Raw genomic sequence first — 16,912 nt, 5'->3', positions numbered from 1 at the left:
TTTCTATAGCTGCCCATCTCAAGAAGCAACTCTGGGCAGAATATATTATAAAACATTAAAACACTCAAGACAGCACAAAATAATATATATGATACCAAGTAAAACTGTTACTATGGATGGTAATATAGCCAGGCAACAAGGCTCTTAACACACTCCAGGCCCTCGGAATCATCCTGATATCTGAAGGGAGAATATTTCAGAAAGCAGGTCCCTACCAACCAATATTCCTTGGCTGATGGGATACCAACCTGCCTGACCAAATTTGATGGATAGAAATATCTGGGACCTGACCCCAAGCCATGAAGGGCTTTAAAAGTGATAACCAGCACCTTGAATTGTACCCCGAAACACACTAGCAATCAATGCAACCCGTGAAGCATTGGTGTTACCCATGTGAAATATCCAGCACCCTTTACTAGACATATAGCTGCATTCTGCACCAGTTGAAGCTTCCAAATGCTTTTCAAGGGCAGCCCCATGTAGAATGCATAGCAGTGGTCCAGACAAGAGATGACTTTGCAACTGATAATAAATGATCATATAGAATTATTATCACTTGGCATCACAGCTTTCTCTTTCCCCACTCTGCTGGGCATTTATTGGCTGTAAACTCATGATCCAGATGTCCACTGGGAGCCAGAGGCTATATCTTTTCCATCACAAAAGTGTCAATAGCAGAGTTGGAAAGGCTCCTGTTTTTATCCATTTAAATTTCTAGGATCGCCTTTTGAATTCCCTTCCTTAACAACAACAACAACAACAAAAAAAAAAACAATCAATATGCTTAGGTTGCTGAAGTTTTTGGAGAGGATGGAACAAGTACATTACTTCCTCATGCAATATGTAACTGTATTAAACATTTGAAACTGCAGCCCTGATTCCAGCTAAGGGACACTATTTCACATCTACTCAAGAGTTTGCCACTTTAAAAGTATTTTTGGTGGACAGTCTGAAGAAAAGATTCATACAACCTTTATCCTCACCTTTATCTGCATAGAGGTAATCCTTGGTTAACTACAGTAATAATAATAATAATAATCCCCCAGTGAGGCACTACCTTGACCCCCAGTGAGGCACTACCTTGACGTGGGGCTTGTGTACTCTGAGGAAGATGAGAGCTATGCCAGAGGTTCAACCATACTGGACAGGTCTCATCAGAGGAGTCAGACAAAAAGTGTCTCTCCCATAAAAAATATGGTGAGACGTAAATTGCAGAATGCCATACCGGCTCGGACGTCGCCCGGGTTAACAAGGTCCGCGCTAGATATTGGAGTTCCTGGATATCTGGTGAAAAATGGGTTACAGGACTCAGGACTGTTGGCTGAGCAACCAGGGCCAGCAGCTGCAGAACTAATGGAAGAAAAGATGTTTACCCGTCGCAGATACACAGTGATTGAAAACAAAGAAATAATGATCTGTTACTACAGATCAAGTCCAACAAGAAGAGGATATCTAAAACGAATGCACCAGTTCTGGAAAGAACAACATCCAGAATCAGAAATAACAGAACAGAGACTAGCAGATCAACGCCAATTTATAACACAAAATAAAGTATTCACAGAAACAGAATTGGACGAACTGCAAAGGTTTACCCAGGGCAAAGAAATCAAAGCCTTACCAGAAGTAATTCAGAATGTAGAGGCAAACCAGGGGGAGTTGGCAGTGAAGGAATCCAGCAGAGATATACAACTGTTCTCATTTGGAAACCAGGCACCTCTTCCTCAGGAAGAACAAAACCCTCTAACTAAAGAAATAAAAGAATTGAAACAAAGAATAACTGAGCATCTAGAACAGCACAAAAACAACAGAATAAGGCTGCCTGCATTGAAGCTTGTTCCAAAGAAACAGCTAGCACAAGCATTAAAAGATGCAAATACTGCAATATCAAGTATAAGCACCAATTCACTGCAAGAAACAAACCAACTAATGTACAGCACAGCTGCAGTTATAACAGAATACCTGGGATGCAAAATCAACAAAAAAGAAAAACAAACAGTGTACCAGAAAAATGGAAGGTTAGACTAGAAAATAAGATCAGCAAGTTAAGATCACATGCAAGCAAGCTAGAACAGATGAAAGAAAAGAAGCTGAAGAACAAGAAGACCAAAGAATACCTAATCAAGAAATACCACTTAGAAACAAGGAAGATCAAGGAAGCACTGGAAATAATAAAGCAACAAATAACAGCTATAGCCAGGAAAATCAGTAGATATGAAGCTCGAATTGCAAACTATAGGCAGAACCTCCAATTTCAATCCAATCAGAAACGTTTCTACCAATCCATCAATGGAGAAACTGCAAGGAATCAGTCAGTACCTGACAAGGAAGAAACAGTACAGTTCTGGAAGCAGATATGGGATAACCCAAAGAAATACAACAAGGATGCGGCTTGGTTAAAAGAGGTGGATGCAAATAAAACAGAAGTTGAAATGAAAGAACTAGTAATAACAACAAAAATGGTAGAAAAAAGAGCAAAGAAAATCAAAAATTGGTCAGCACCAGGTGAAGATGAACTGCATGGGTTTTGGTTGAAACATCTAACTGTTATACACCCACTCATTGCCAAACAGTTCAACAATATACTACAAGGAGGAGAAATTGAAAAGTGGCTAACAACTGGGAAAACCTACCTAATAATGAAAAATCCAGCAAAAGGGGCAACACCAGGTAACTACAGGCCAATTACCTGCTTACCAACAACTTTCAAATTACTAACTGGTGTAGTAGCTGATGCAGTGCAACAGCATCTAGTTGAAAACAATCTCTTTCCACCTGAGCAGAAAGGAAACCGCCCCAATAGCAGAGGAACAAAAGATCAACTCCTAATAGACAAAATGATCTTGGAAAACTGCAAGAGAAGGAAGACCAACCTGAATGTGGCATGGATTGACTACAAAAAGGCATTTGACTCTCTGCCACATGATTGGATAATAAAGTGCCTAGAAATAACAGGAGTCAGTAGAAACATCAGAAAATTTGTGCAAAGATCGATGGCACAATGGAAGACACAGTTGCAGATCAATGGTGAGAGGCTGGGAGAGGTTAATATCAAGAGAGGAATATTTCAAGGAGATTCATTATCACCATTACTATTTGTTATTGCACTGTTTCCTCTGTCAACAATACTGAATAACTCAGGACATGGCTATCAAACATCAAAAACATCTGCCAGACTATCCCACCTCCTTTACATGGATGATCTGAAGCTGTATGGAAAAACATCATCTGAAATAGAATCGCTGCTCAACACTGTCCGTATATATAGCCAAGATATTGTAATGGAGTTTGGCTTGGACAAATGTGCCACACTTACTATCAAACAAGGAAAAATAATGAAAACTGAAGGAATCAAGATGCCCCACGAAAATAACATTAAGAGTCTGGATGAGGAAGAGTACTACAAATACTTGGGTATCCTTCAAGCTGACAACATCAAGCACACTGAAGTCAAGAAAAAGATTAGAGGTGAATACATCAAGAGAGTGAAGAAGATCTTAAAATCCAAACTCAATGGAGAAAATACCATAAAGGCAATCAATACCTGGGCAATCCCAGTCATTAGGTACACAGCTGGAATAGTGGACTGGACTCAAGCAGAACTAAAAGCAATGGATAGGCAGACCAGAAAAATAATGACAATGAATCATGCCCTTCATCCACGCAGTGACATTGATAGACTTTATCTACCAAGGCAAATAGGTGGGCGTGGAATGCTACAAGTACATCAGATGGTTGAAGAAGAAAAAATGGCTTTGGAAGAATATCTGAAGAACAATGATGAAGATGCACTGAAATTAGTATATCAGGAAGGCTTACTAACTACTGGAGAGACCAAACTGGCCTACAAGAAAGACCAAATGAAGAACAGAATAGAGGCATGGGAAGACAAAGCACTACATGGCCAATACATGAAAAAAATAGCTGGGAAAGCAGATAATAATAAAACCTGGCAATGGCTAAGAGCAGGAAAATTGAAGAAAGAGACCGAGGGACTAATTCTGGCTGCACAAGACCAAGCCTTAAGGACAAATGCATACAAAGTCAAAATTGAGAAGACAGCAACAGACAGTAAGTGCCGCCTATGCAAAGAAGCTGAAGAAACAGTGGATCACCTGGTAAGCTGTTGCAAGAAGATTGCACAGACTGACTACAAGCAGCAGCATGACAAAGTAGCAACAATGGTGCATTGGAAGATCTGCAAAAAATATCATTTGCCTGTAAGCAAAAACTGGTGGGATCATAAAATAGAGAAAGTCATAGAAAATGATAAAATTAAACTGCTCTGGGACTTCAGAATTCAAACAGACAAGCACCTGCAACATAACACCCCAGACTTAACAATTGTCGATAAGAAAGACAAAAAAGTCTGGATAGTGGACGTGGCAGTGCCTGGAGATAGCAGAATAGAAGAGAAAGAACTGGAGAAGATAACAAAATACAAAGACCTACAAATAGAAATAGAAAGACTGTGGCAAAAGCAAGCAAGGGTAGTACCAATAGTCATAGGCTCCTTGGGTGCAATCCCAAAACAACTGGAGCACCACTTGAACACCATTGGCATTGACAAATTCGCTATTAGTCAATTGCAAAAGGCGGCCTTATTAGGAACTGCTTCCATCCTGCGACGATATCTGTAATACCATCAAACATCCACATCTGCCTATCCCAGGTCCTGGGTAAGGACTCGATAGGTAGACAAAATGCCAAATCCAGTCTGACATCTGGCTGACTGTGCGATGATCGATAATAATAATATCCATTGGCATTGACAAATTCGCTATTAGTCAATTGCAAAAGGCGGCCTTATTAGGAACTGCTTCCATCCTGCGACGATATCTGTAATACCATCAAACATCCACATCTGCCTATCCCAGGTCCTGGGTAAGGACTCGATAGGTAGACAAAATGCCAAATCCAGTCTGAACATCTGGCTGACTGTGCGATGATCAATAATAATAATAAAAAATAATAATAATACTTGGGTATCCTTCAAGCTGACAACATCAAGCACACTGAAGTCAAGAAAAAGATTAGAGGTGAATACACCAAGAGAGTGAAGAAGATCTTAAAGTCCAAACTCAATGGAGGAAATACCATAAAGGCAATCAACACCTAGGCAATTCCAGTCATTAGGTACACAGCTGGAATAGGCTTTGGAAGAATATCTGAAGAACAATGATGAAGATGCACTGAAATTAGTATATCAGGAAGGCTTACTGACTACTGGAGAGACCAAACTGGCCTACAAGAAAGACCAAATGAAGAACAGAATAGAGGCATGGGAAGACAAAGCACTACATGGCCAATACATTAAAAAAATAGCTGGGAAAGCAGATAATAACAAGACCTGGCAATGGCTAAGAGCAGGAAAATTGAAGAAAGAGACCGAGGGACTAATTCTGGCTGCACAAGACCAAGCCTTAAGGACAAATGCATATAAAGTCAAAATTGAGAAGACAGCAACAGACAGTAAGTGCCGCCTATGCAAAGAAGCTGAAGAAACAGTGGACCACCTGGTAAGCTGTTGCAAGAAGATTGCACAGACTGACTACAAGCAGCGGCATGACAAAGTAGCAACAATGGTGCATTGGAAGATCTGCAAAAAATATCATTTGCCTGTAAGCAAAAACTGGTGGGATCATAAAATAGAGAAAGTCATAGAAAATGATAAAATTAAACTGCTCTGGGACTTCAGAATTCAAACAGACAAGCACCTGCAACATAACACCCCAGACTTAACAATTGTCGATAAGAAAGACAAAAAAGTCTGGATAGTGGACGTGGCAGTGCCTGGAGACAGCAGAATAGAAGAGAAAGAACTGGAGAAGATAACAAAATACAAAGACCTACAAATAGAAATAGAAAGACTGTGGCAAAAGCAAGCAAGGGTAGTATCAATAGTCATAGGCTCCTTGGGTGCAATCCCAAAACAACTGGAGCACCACTTGAACACCATTGGCATTGACAAATTCGCTATTAGTCAATTGCAAAAGGCGGCCTTACTAGGAACTGCTTCCATCCTGCGACGATATCTGTAATACCATCAAACATCCACATCTGCCTATCCCAGGTCCTGGGTAAGGACTCGATAGGTAGACAAAATGCCAAATCCAGTCTGAACATCTGGCTGACTGTGCGATGATCCATAATAATAATAATAATAAAGTTGGAAGGGATCTTGGAGGTCATCGAGTCCAACCCCCTGCTCAGGCAGGAAACCCTACACCATTTTGGACAAATGGCTGTCCAGTTTTTTCTTAAAAACTTCCAGTGTTGGAGCATTCACCACTTCTGGAGGCAGGTTGTTCCATTGGTTAATTGTTCTAACTGTCAGGAAGTTTCTCTTAGTTCTAGGTTGCTTCTCTCCTTGATTAGTTTCCACCGTTGCTTCTTGTCCTGCCTTCAGGCGCTTTGGAGAATAGCTTGACTCCCTCTTCTTTGTGGCAGCCCCTGAGATATTGGAACACTGCTATCATGTCCTCCCTTGTCCTTCTCTTCATTAAACTAGACATACCCAATTCCAGCAACCGTTCCTCATATGTTTTAGCCTCCAGTCCCCTAATCATCTTTATTGCTCTTCTCTGTACTCTTTCTAGAGTCTCAGCATCTTTTTTACATTGTGGTGACCAAAACTGGATGCAGTATTCCAAGGCATTGTAAAGTGGTATTAATACTTCACGTGATCTTAATTCTATCCCTCTGTTAATGCAGCCCAGCACTGAGTTGGCTTTTTTGTCAGCTGCAGCACACTGCTGGTTCATATTTAAGTGATTGTCCACTAGGACTCCGAGATCCCTCTCACAGTTACTACTATTGAGCAAGGTACCCCCTATACTATACCTGTACATTTGGTTTTTCTTGCCTAAATGTAGAACCTTACTTTTTTCACCACTGAATTTCATTTTGTGCCTTAAGCCTGTCTTCTGGAGTGTTAGCTATTCCTGCTAGCTTGGTGTCATCCGCAAATTTGATGAGTTCCCCATCTATCCCCTCGTCCAAATCGTTGATGAAGATGTTGAAGAGCAGAATGCAATAAGGTTTGTCTGGCACGATCTGTTTTTGACAAACCCATGTTAGCTTTTAGTAGTGATTTTGTTTGCCTCTAGTGTTCGCTGATTCGTTGTTTGATTATCTTTTCCAGAATCTTCCCAGGTATTGAGGCCAGGCTGATAGGTCTGTAATTTCCTGGATCCATTTTTTTTTCCTTTTTTGAAGATGGGAACTACATCAGCTCTTTTCCAGTCCTCTGGTAGTTCCCCAGTGCTCCAAGATCTTTGAAAAATATAGTTCAGTGGTTCTGAGATCACATCTGCCAGTTTCTTGAGAACCTTGGGGTGTAATCCATCTGGTCCTGGTGATTTGAACTCATCTAGGCTGGACAGGTGCTCACTTATCATTTTCTTGCCTATCTTAATTTGTGTTTCTATACTGTTTTTTATGACACTATTTTTGATAGGTTGGTCTGTTTTTTTCCCTTTGTATAAAGACAGATGCAAAAAACGAGTTAAATAGTTCTGCTTTCTCCCTATTGCTTGTCACCTTCTTGCCACTTTCACCCACTAATGGACCAATCATTTCCTTCACTTTTTTCTTGTTTTTTACATGTTGAAAGAAGCTTTTTTGTGTTATTTTTGACTTTGGTTGCAAGCCTTAGTTCATTATGATTATGATAATTGGGATTGGGCTTTCCATTCACTATTGTGATCTGTCTTTTCTCAGCAGGACAACTGGATGAAAACTGCCTTCTTGCAGACTTTGTATGCAACAACTCAATACATTCCTCCATAGATATATCTCCTTTTCAGACCGTCCATGGCTACCAGTCCTGCAAATTGCTCTCCCAAGCTCCAGTATCTGCTGTTCCTTGAGGCACAGACTCGGTGCAGGAGAGCCAGGCTACTTAGCTCCTCTTAAAGAAAAGCTGCATTTGGCACAGACAAGTGCACCACAGATGAATCCAGGCAAGAGCATGTCAGGATTGCAATGGAGGATTTGATGTGGTTTTCCACTGGATTTTTACCTTCTGTCCCGTTGTAATAGAAGCTGGACATAAAGTTTATTGATCCTTGCCAGTTACCCAGTAAATTAACCCATCAGCCCTCGGTGTAAAAGTGCCTACTTTGATGAAAATTCTTTGGCAAATTGAAAAACTGGCCTCTTACAGTATTTCTATGATTCGTTTATCTTCTACACAACAGTATCAGAGCCTTATAGCCCCCAGTTCTGGATCACCAGCTTTTTCCTGATCTATACTCTACCCTGTCCCTCATCTTCAATTTACCTGTATCATGCTTGGATAACATGGCAGCTTGCCCTGAGCAAGGCCCCAGACCTCCCGGGAATGAAAACTGACAGTGCCAACAAATATGCCATCTCTAGAGACCCAAGCAATGCTTTTCTCACCTTTTATCAGGCTTCTGCTCATTTATCACTACACTTTTACAACTCTTATTGGAGCGACAGATCTGCTTCTCATCTCTTTTATAGTTTTCACAGGATAAATTCTTTCTCTGTAAGTAATAGGTTTTCAGGTCCCTCAATTTGTGTCCAGAATAGGAGTTCCACATGGTGCTTTTGAATCTATCAACACAGGCAATCTCTAGAAAGTGGGGGAAGGGAGGGAGAGAGAGATATTCCAGAAGTTACTCAATCCAGGTCTATCATTTGTTTTCATATCTGAGTATGCTTTTAAAGTCAGGAATTAAATTAGAACACTTCCACCTTTCTTGTTTGTTTGTTCTTACAGTGTTTTCATCCATACAATACTATATTGCAATTCGGGCAGAACACAGAAAAGGCAAATAAATATGATAAGAATGAAGATTTGATAATAATGCTGCCATACAGTTGAAGCAAACTTCTGGGTAAAAAAGTTATTAAGGCCAAATGCCGATTCTGAAACATGGAAAAAAGGAATAGCTTTCAGTTGTGAATGATGGATGTTTTTCTTGTTTTTGTCTCTCTATTCTCCAGTAAACTTTGAAAATGATAAACAAACAAAAACTGTTTTCAGTTTTTTTTCTCCCATTTCCTATTTCCTGCATTTTACCTCAGAATTTGCCCCACCCTCCCTCTCTCTCTATGATCAATGCCATGTATAGTACAGTATATTTTAAAGAAAAGCCCTACTCTGCTTATTCCTTTCCTTCTTAGTTTAAGTGGGCTTCCAGTATTCAAGTATTTTTTTTGTTTTGTTGTACCTTCTTTAATTAAATAGGACATCTTCTCTCTATCAACAACTATTTTATAGAGACTTCCGGTGAAGACTTGGACAGCACCTGACATGCCCAGAGAATCTCCTCTCTCTGGACTGTCATTTTTTCCAATTTAACAACAGAAGCAACAGGCTTTTTTTCATTTATTTGTTCATTCTGGATTAGGGAGAGTCCCAGAATCATCCCTCAAGATCCTCCGATAACAGCAACGGTCTGCAAGCAGTTTCAGAAGCCGTGCTTCAAAATAGTTGGTGAGCTGAAGCTGGGGGGTGGGACTGAAATCACTTTGTTGTTGGATAAAACAGTCATTTTGGAATTTACTTTTCAAACAGACAATAAGCTGTGTCCTTCATTTCTTAATCAATTCATGAGACAATATCTCTACTAGTTAAAAGACACTCTCTTTATTTACGGCTTATCACTTCTTTTTGAAGCTATCACCATCTTTGAGACTTCTTTATTGTTAAATGACAAGGAAACAGGTTGGTGGTGGCAGCTAAAATAAGGAAACATGGAGTATTTTTTCTTTTGAAATATAAGGATAAAAGTTGTGATCTTAATTACTTTTAAAATAATCTGTAACTCTGTATTGTTTTTGTTGTGGTTGTTGAAATTTTCCAATTTTAATGAACTCTGATTGGTTAGAAAGATAGATAGATAGATAGATAGATAGATAGATAGATAGATAGATAGATAGATAGACAGACAGACAGACAGACAGACAGACAGGAAACATTATTTGACCACTAGAGGAAGCTATAAGATGTTTAACTCTGAGTTGGAGTCTGTCGTCAAAGGAATCTTTGAAAAGTCCATACAGAAAATAATTTATACCATAAATCTGATAGGGTCCAAAGATATTAATTATACAGAGGATATTTAAAAAGAACAAGAGACACAATTAGGTGTAGAAAATCACCAACCCACTGTGTCAGCTTTACAAATGCTGGACAATGTAAATAACTTAACTGTACCTCTGGAATATAAATCTGACACCAGCTTTTATTATGATGATGTACCTGAAACAAGAGTGCCAAGTAAATTTACAACTCCTAAGAGGTCAAGTTTGGGACTTTTTCTTCATATATACTAAGAAGGCCAAGAATCCTTTGAAGAAAAAAAGATATGATAGACATCTCAGAGAAGGAAACTTTATTCTATGAAGATCTGCTCCAGGTTAATCTACAACATCTAACAGAACAACTTTGAGATATTTTTTCACGGATATAAATAAGGCTGAGAATTTCTTGAAGAAAAGAGAATTGATAGACACTCCTGAGAAGAAAAAGATTTCATTTTATGAAGATAAGCTGGAGGGAGTGACTTAAATTTAATGAATTAATTAGTTAGGATGGATTTTTATAACTTTGATATATGTATTGAAAGAAAGCTATAAGATAGTTTTGTATGTATAAAATGAGTTTGTAAATGCATGTGTTCTGTCTTTTTATGTAATGCTGAGTATTTCCCAAAGTTTATAAAATACTATTGATTAAATTTGAAAATAAGAGAAGAAAAAGATTTACTCCCTGAGGATAAACTCAAGGAAGAAATTTGAATTCAATGAGCTAATTGAAATTAATTGGGCTTAGATTGGTATGATATATATTATTGAATGAAAGCTCTTATGTAGTATTGTGTTTTGGGTTTAAAATGAAGGAGTTACTTGAATATTTTTTTAAAGTTAGTAAAATATCAAAATTAGAAAAAATGTTTTCTCCCTTTACGGTTAAAAAAATTAAAATAATATAGAGGATTTTCTTGATATGAATTATGATAAAGATTAATGAGTTAATAAAAGCATATACTATTCCCCACAGCAAAGGGAAGCAGAGATGGTCAAACTGATTCTTTTATCCAAAGAAGAGAATATATCTAACCTTGTTTCTATTTTGAAATTGCTTCCGGATTTTGTGCTTGCAATGAAAAAAGAAATGAAACCTTTTGGTTTTTTTGCTAATTAGATAGGTTTATTGTTACAGAAATGGCTTGTACATACTGCTGTGTAAAAGTAAAAAGTTGTGGTTGTAATGTTGTTACCTTCCACTGTGCTAAAGAGTGTCAGAAGTTGGTGCCTTTTTCTTTCTTTTTCCCTCTTTACACTATATCTTTTTTTTCCCTTTCCCTCCCCCTCCTCCTACTTTTCTATTACTTTTTTGAATTTCTCTTTGTACTTTATATTTTGATAAACCAATAAAAGTTTGAGCAAGAAAACTATTTTATAGAAACAGGTTTGTCTAGAATTGCACAAGAATGTTCCAAGGAAACATAAACTAAATTGCTTGATTACATGCTTTCCTGAAAAGCATTTCATGAAAAGATTAGCAAAGGAGAATAAAACTTGGTAGAACACTATGACATATCTGCTTTTTATCATAATCAAAGCTTAAAATTTTAGTTTCTAATATTTTTAGATTCCCACTTGCCAATTAAATTGGGAAAAAATAATTTTACAGAGATGAGTATACAGTTGCATAATAAAAATCATTTGTGCTGGTGTGTATACATTTATATACACAGCACATCATCAGTAAGAAACAAAATAAAAAGATTAAGGTAGTCCTCAGTTATGATGGCAATTGGGACTAGGAACCAAGCAATGCAGTCATAAAGTGTAATGTCACATGACCATATCACTTAGCCATAGCAATTCCGAAATCTCAGGATTTTTGATCATGTGACCACAGCTTGCTGGAGTGTTGTAATAATAAGCTGACTAAAAAGAACTTTGATCATGATTCCTATAACTGAAGGAATGCTGAATTCTAAGGAGTCTTTGCAAGCTCCCCTTATTCAGCACTGTGGTAATTCTGAACAGTCATTGAAAAACTGGTCATAACCCGAAGACTACCTGGAGTTGATATTTTCTATCTACCTTCCAATCAAAAAGTATGTTTGCCTTAAATATTTTGCCCACAAAGAACTAGTTCTTTGGACTGTTAGACCAATACCATTATCATATGCTATGTTTACAAGAATTACACCTTTACAGAAGTCAACATGTAACATACCAGAATCCATTTGGTGCCTTTCTTTTGTGGATGTTTTGTTTTTGGGAAAATGCAGCTGTTTAGCGATCCATTTTTGATAAGAAGGACAAGTGCTCAGGTTAACCAGTCGCAATACTTCACAAATGCCCTGATGAAACAAAATGAAAACAAAAGTCAGTTGTTTTGTTTTGTTGAATGGAGATCTGTGAGGTGAATGAATGAACAAATACGGTCTGAAAGTGTAAGCAGCTTATAATATTAAGAAAAAAAATCTGTTCACCTGAATAATCAGTCTGAGTTTTAAAAACCAATACCTAAACCAGAAATTAGCAAAATTATTCAGAAGCCATATGTGATCTAAGACTCTCTTTGGGAGTACATTAGCAGTCTGAAGTAGATCAGTGAAGGAAACCAAAGTTGTGAATGCTAATGCTACAATTATTATAAGATTACAGTAACAGAATCTTGAAAGTCTGAAAGTGACTTGCCAACATCCAACTTTATGCTAAAAAGAACTAGGAAGGGTCAACTCTGAATCCTTTCTCAAATTACATTTCTGCCTCAGAATTTTTCTTTAATTTTGAGACAGAAAAGGACTTTTAAAAATTAAAGATAATTTAGGGCAAAGAGGGCCAAACTGCAGTCCTGGGGAAAGACTTGAAGTGGTTCAGTTTGTATTTCATTAAAAAAGAGTTTGTATGACTTGGAAGCTACTACTTGCCTGAGAATGAATTGATTATATCCAGTGGTGGGATTCAAATACCTGAACAACCAGTTCTCTGCATGGACATCGTTTCTGGAAGTCCGTTCTGGGCCTGGGCCTCTGAGGCCCAGAACAGGCTTCTGGAAGTGGTGTCCGCACACATCTGGTGGGCTGTTTGGGGCTTGGGAGCCTCCCCTGAGCCTCTGAGGCTCAAAATGGACTTCCAGAAGTGTCATCCACACACTTCCAGTGGGCCATTCTGGTCCAGGGAGGCCTCTCCCAGGCCTGCAAGGCTCAGAACAGACTTCCAGAAGTAGCGTCCATGCACTTCCGGCAGTCTGTTCTGAGCCTTGCAGAAAAGGGCTAGGGCTTTAGTTGGTTCACTGAAGACCACAAAAAATTAGCTACCGGTTCTGCTGAACTGGTGCAAACCATCTGAATCCCACCACTGATTATATCTGTATATACTTGTTTGTGGCCAAAATGATTGTTTTAGAACAAAAGGTATATTGCAGTTACATATATCACAGAAACATTACCTTAGAAGAGATCTACGGTTCTCGTGAAGGAATAAGGCTAAAGTATTACTTATAAAACAATATTCATAATATCTAGAGTTTTTTAACTGTTGATTTCTTTTCAAGTATGCATTTAATCATGGATATTTGCTCAACTGAGCATAAATGTTTTGGTGAATGAAATTTGCCTCAGGTCCAAAACTATTTGGATAGCAGAATGGCTAACCAATGTGGGATAAACAGCTGGAGATCTCCTAGTTCTTCAAATTCTGGCACTATTTCGTTGCTCTGAGATAGTAATTTGGTGGGAGTATGGTGGCTGATGTGGTTAGGATGCTGGGTTGGAGTTTAGCAAGCCCTCTTTCGAGACCTGAGTGTTGCTGCATGGTGGGGTGAAATCCCATCATTCACTCCAGCCCCTTGACAGGGATCTCCCGGGCAACAGTGATGTCACCAGCTAATTCTTTCAACCCGGAAGTGCCTTAAATGTGCCTCTGACACAAATGGGGAGTGATTTGGTGGTTCCCACTATCACGGCCTATCTTTCATGGACTACTGCACTTGTCACTCTCTCTCTAATCCCACTGTATGAGAAAGTAGAACTTTCACAATTTGTATAGGTTTTTTGTCAATTAAAAGGTAAAAATGAGAGTAGGCTTGAAATAATGGCTATAATGCAACTATATAGCTTAGAGGCATATGACGAAAGGCTTTGGAAATAGGCCAACCTCACAAGAATTAAAGAAAATCAAATTTTATTTTTTAAAAAAGATATATACATGAAACCTGTTTTACCTTAAAATAAAATGACAAAAGTATAGACAATGTTCTGTGATGGAATGTAGTGAGAAGGTGGATCCCCAGGAGGAAAGGGGTGCATTCCAGAAGAGTAAAGGACAACTCAGTCCAAATATCAAGTGTTAGACGCAGTGTTTCTCAACCTTGACAATTTTAAGGCATGTGGACTTCAACTCCCAGAATTCCACAGCCAGCATTGCTGGCTGTGGAATTCTGGGAATTGAAGTCCACATGCCTTAAAATTGTCAAGGTTGAGAAACACTGTTTAGAGAAATAGAGTGAAGATAGCCCCTCCTTATTAGTTCAGAGGGTGTATTGTGGTTGCAGATAGTGTCCTTAATCTGGCAAGATTTTGTCTATAGGTGTGAAATAATAAAAAAAAATTAGCTTAGAAGAATTGTCACATGTTATTCTTGGTTTGGGGCCTGACAGTTCTAGGAAAATGACAAATGGCATTGTCAGTTCTCAATGAATACTTTCGCCTAGTGAACAGGAATGCTTGCAATTTGATATTGTGGACCACTAGGAAACTAAAAATAAAATTAATTTCTTCTTGCCCAGTAAAACAAATGGCATCCTAACTTGTACGGAGAAATAAGAACTTTAAGGGTAGCTCGGCAGCACATAGAAAACAGAAAGAAACAATCTAATATAATTTTCTGGCTTAAATTTTACCCATTTTTACAGAAAATAGAAATTTCTCGAACTAAAAGTTCCCCTGCTTCATTACATAGATAACCTCCAACTTTCTGGGGAGAACCTCTTGTATCAGAGGCTACTTGGTTATAAATTTGCAGTCTTTTCCAGCCTATCTCTCCCAGCTCCTTCCCAGTTCAAGTATGCTTTGTTCTTAAAAAAAAAACAAATGAATCCTTTCCATATCTGGCCTGATAGCAGAAGCAGTCATGCAATGGCTTAAATGCACAATCCTGCCAACCATCCAGCCAAAATTTTGGGGATATTACGTGGATGACACTTTTGTCATCATTAAATGCTCCAAACTAGAAGAAACACACCACCTACTTAATAATGTGTTCACTGGGATCAGTTTCACATATGAGGAAGAAAAGGACCAACGATTCTTTTTCCTCAACATTGACATAAGAAGACAGGATAATGGTGAACTAACAACCAGCATAATTGGAAAATCTACACACACAAACCAGATTCTTAGTTTCGCAACCCCACTGCACACAAGAGGAGCTGCATCTAGACCAGTGGTTCTCAATCTTTTTAATGCCGCGACCCCCAACCAGTCGTAAGTCGAGGACTAAACCGGTTGTAAGTCAAGGACTAAACCGGTCGTAAGTCAAGGACTACCCAACCGGTCGTAAGTTGAGGACTTTCCCTGCCCGAGAGCACCGCGCATGCGTGGTGCCGCCCCCTGCACCAGCCGAGGCGTAGCTGGCAAGCGGCAGAGATGGAGCAGGCCGACCACCGGATGGGCCACCAGCTGGCTCAGCCCAAGGGAGGTAAGGCACCCGCCGGAAAAGGGGAAAAAAATGGCGGACAGCCTTGCTTGGCGACCCCTGTGAAATGGTCGATCGACCCCAAATGGGGTCACGACCCATAGGTTGAGAACCGCTGATCTAGACCCTCTTCAGAAGAGCCAAGACACACTGTAGCACCAAGTCACTGAAAAAGCAGAGGAGAAACACCTTTTCAATGTCTTCCCCCACAATGGCTATCCCCAAAACTTCCTACTCCGATGCATATCATCCAAACCCTGACGTACCATTTAGCCAACTTCAAGACGGAAACAAGTCCTACCATACATCAAAGAAAGATCAGAAATGACTGCCAGGATTTTACAACCCCTGGGAATAATGGTGGCTCACAAACCCACATCCATTCTCTGACAAGATCTATCTAAGATCAAAGCCAAAAACAGAAAGTAGACAGCAGCAACATAATATATAAAATCAGTTGCAACAATTGTAACCAATTCTATGTTGGACAAACAGGATGACAACTAAAAACAAGGATTCATGAACACCAGCTAGCGGTCAAGCGACACGACCAAAAATCACTGATCTTGACCCACTGACATTGAACAACTCCAGTTCAACTGGGATGGAATAAGAATCATTGGCCATGCCAACACTTGCCCTGCATGCCAATTTGCCGAAGTCTGGTATTCTACAAACATATAGATTTGGAACCAGTATATGAACCCATAACAAACTGGACCATCAGAATGATCAATCAATAATAGAACCGACCACCGCCTCACCAGCTGCCTTTTGCACCATGCAACCAGTTAGTCACACGACCACCCTACCACACTAGATCTATTTAAGATGAAGAGAAATGAGACAAGACACTAAAAACGAAGTCCTGCTGATGATGTTACATAGCTTTGTAACAAAACGTTCAGGAGCTAAACGGAAAGCTCAGAGCACAAACCATTGCCAAAATCCTTTCCATCTTTAGTACAGGGAATGGTTGTAGTATCTGTCTGTGCCCAGATTATAAAGAACATCTGTCCCTTACAGATGATTATTGAGGGTGTATGAACATCAGAACCTGTTGACTGACAAGAAGAATCCATTCACAATAATAAAAAAGGGCCCTAGGGTTGATTACATCAGATGTCCCAAAGGGCCTTTCAGGGGATTGCCATGTATTTATTGCCAATATAGAGGAAAACAGGTCACCTAGAACATGTGTGGAAAATAAGACACAGAT

At 39.1% G+C, this 16,912-nt stretch overlaps 1 protein-coding gene across 2 annotated transcripts in view; it reads right to left on the bottom strand.

Annotated features, from left to right (window-relative positions):
- LOC120313126 (cyclic nucleotide-binding domain-containing protein 2-like) overlaps positions 1 to 16,912 on the bottom strand; it is a 48,324-nt gene that overhangs the window by 12,301 nt on the left and 19,111 nt on the right. For both annotated transcript variants that reach the window (XM_039354671.1, XM_039354680.1), the window contains 2 exons: positions 12,227 to 12,353; positions 8,404 to 8,599 (listed from right to left, as the gene is read on the bottom strand). In XM_039354671.1, the coding sequence (XP_039210605.1) occupies positions 8,404 to 8,599; positions 12,227 to 12,353 (323 nt within the window). The remainder of the gene's footprint in view (positions 1 to 8,403; positions 8,600 to 12,226; positions 12,354 to 16,912) is intronic.

Source organism: Crotalus tigris, unplaced genomic scaffold (genome assembly GCF_016545835.1).
Source record: "Crotalus tigris isolate CLP2741 ecotype Arizona unplaced genomic scaffold, ASM1654583v1 scf7180000017568.13789103, whole genome shotgun sequence".
Lineage (NCBI taxonomy): Eukaryota > Metazoa > Chordata > Lepidosauria > Squamata > Viperidae > Crotalus > Crotalus tigris.
This window is presented reverse-complemented; position numbering and strand designations above follow the sequence as displayed.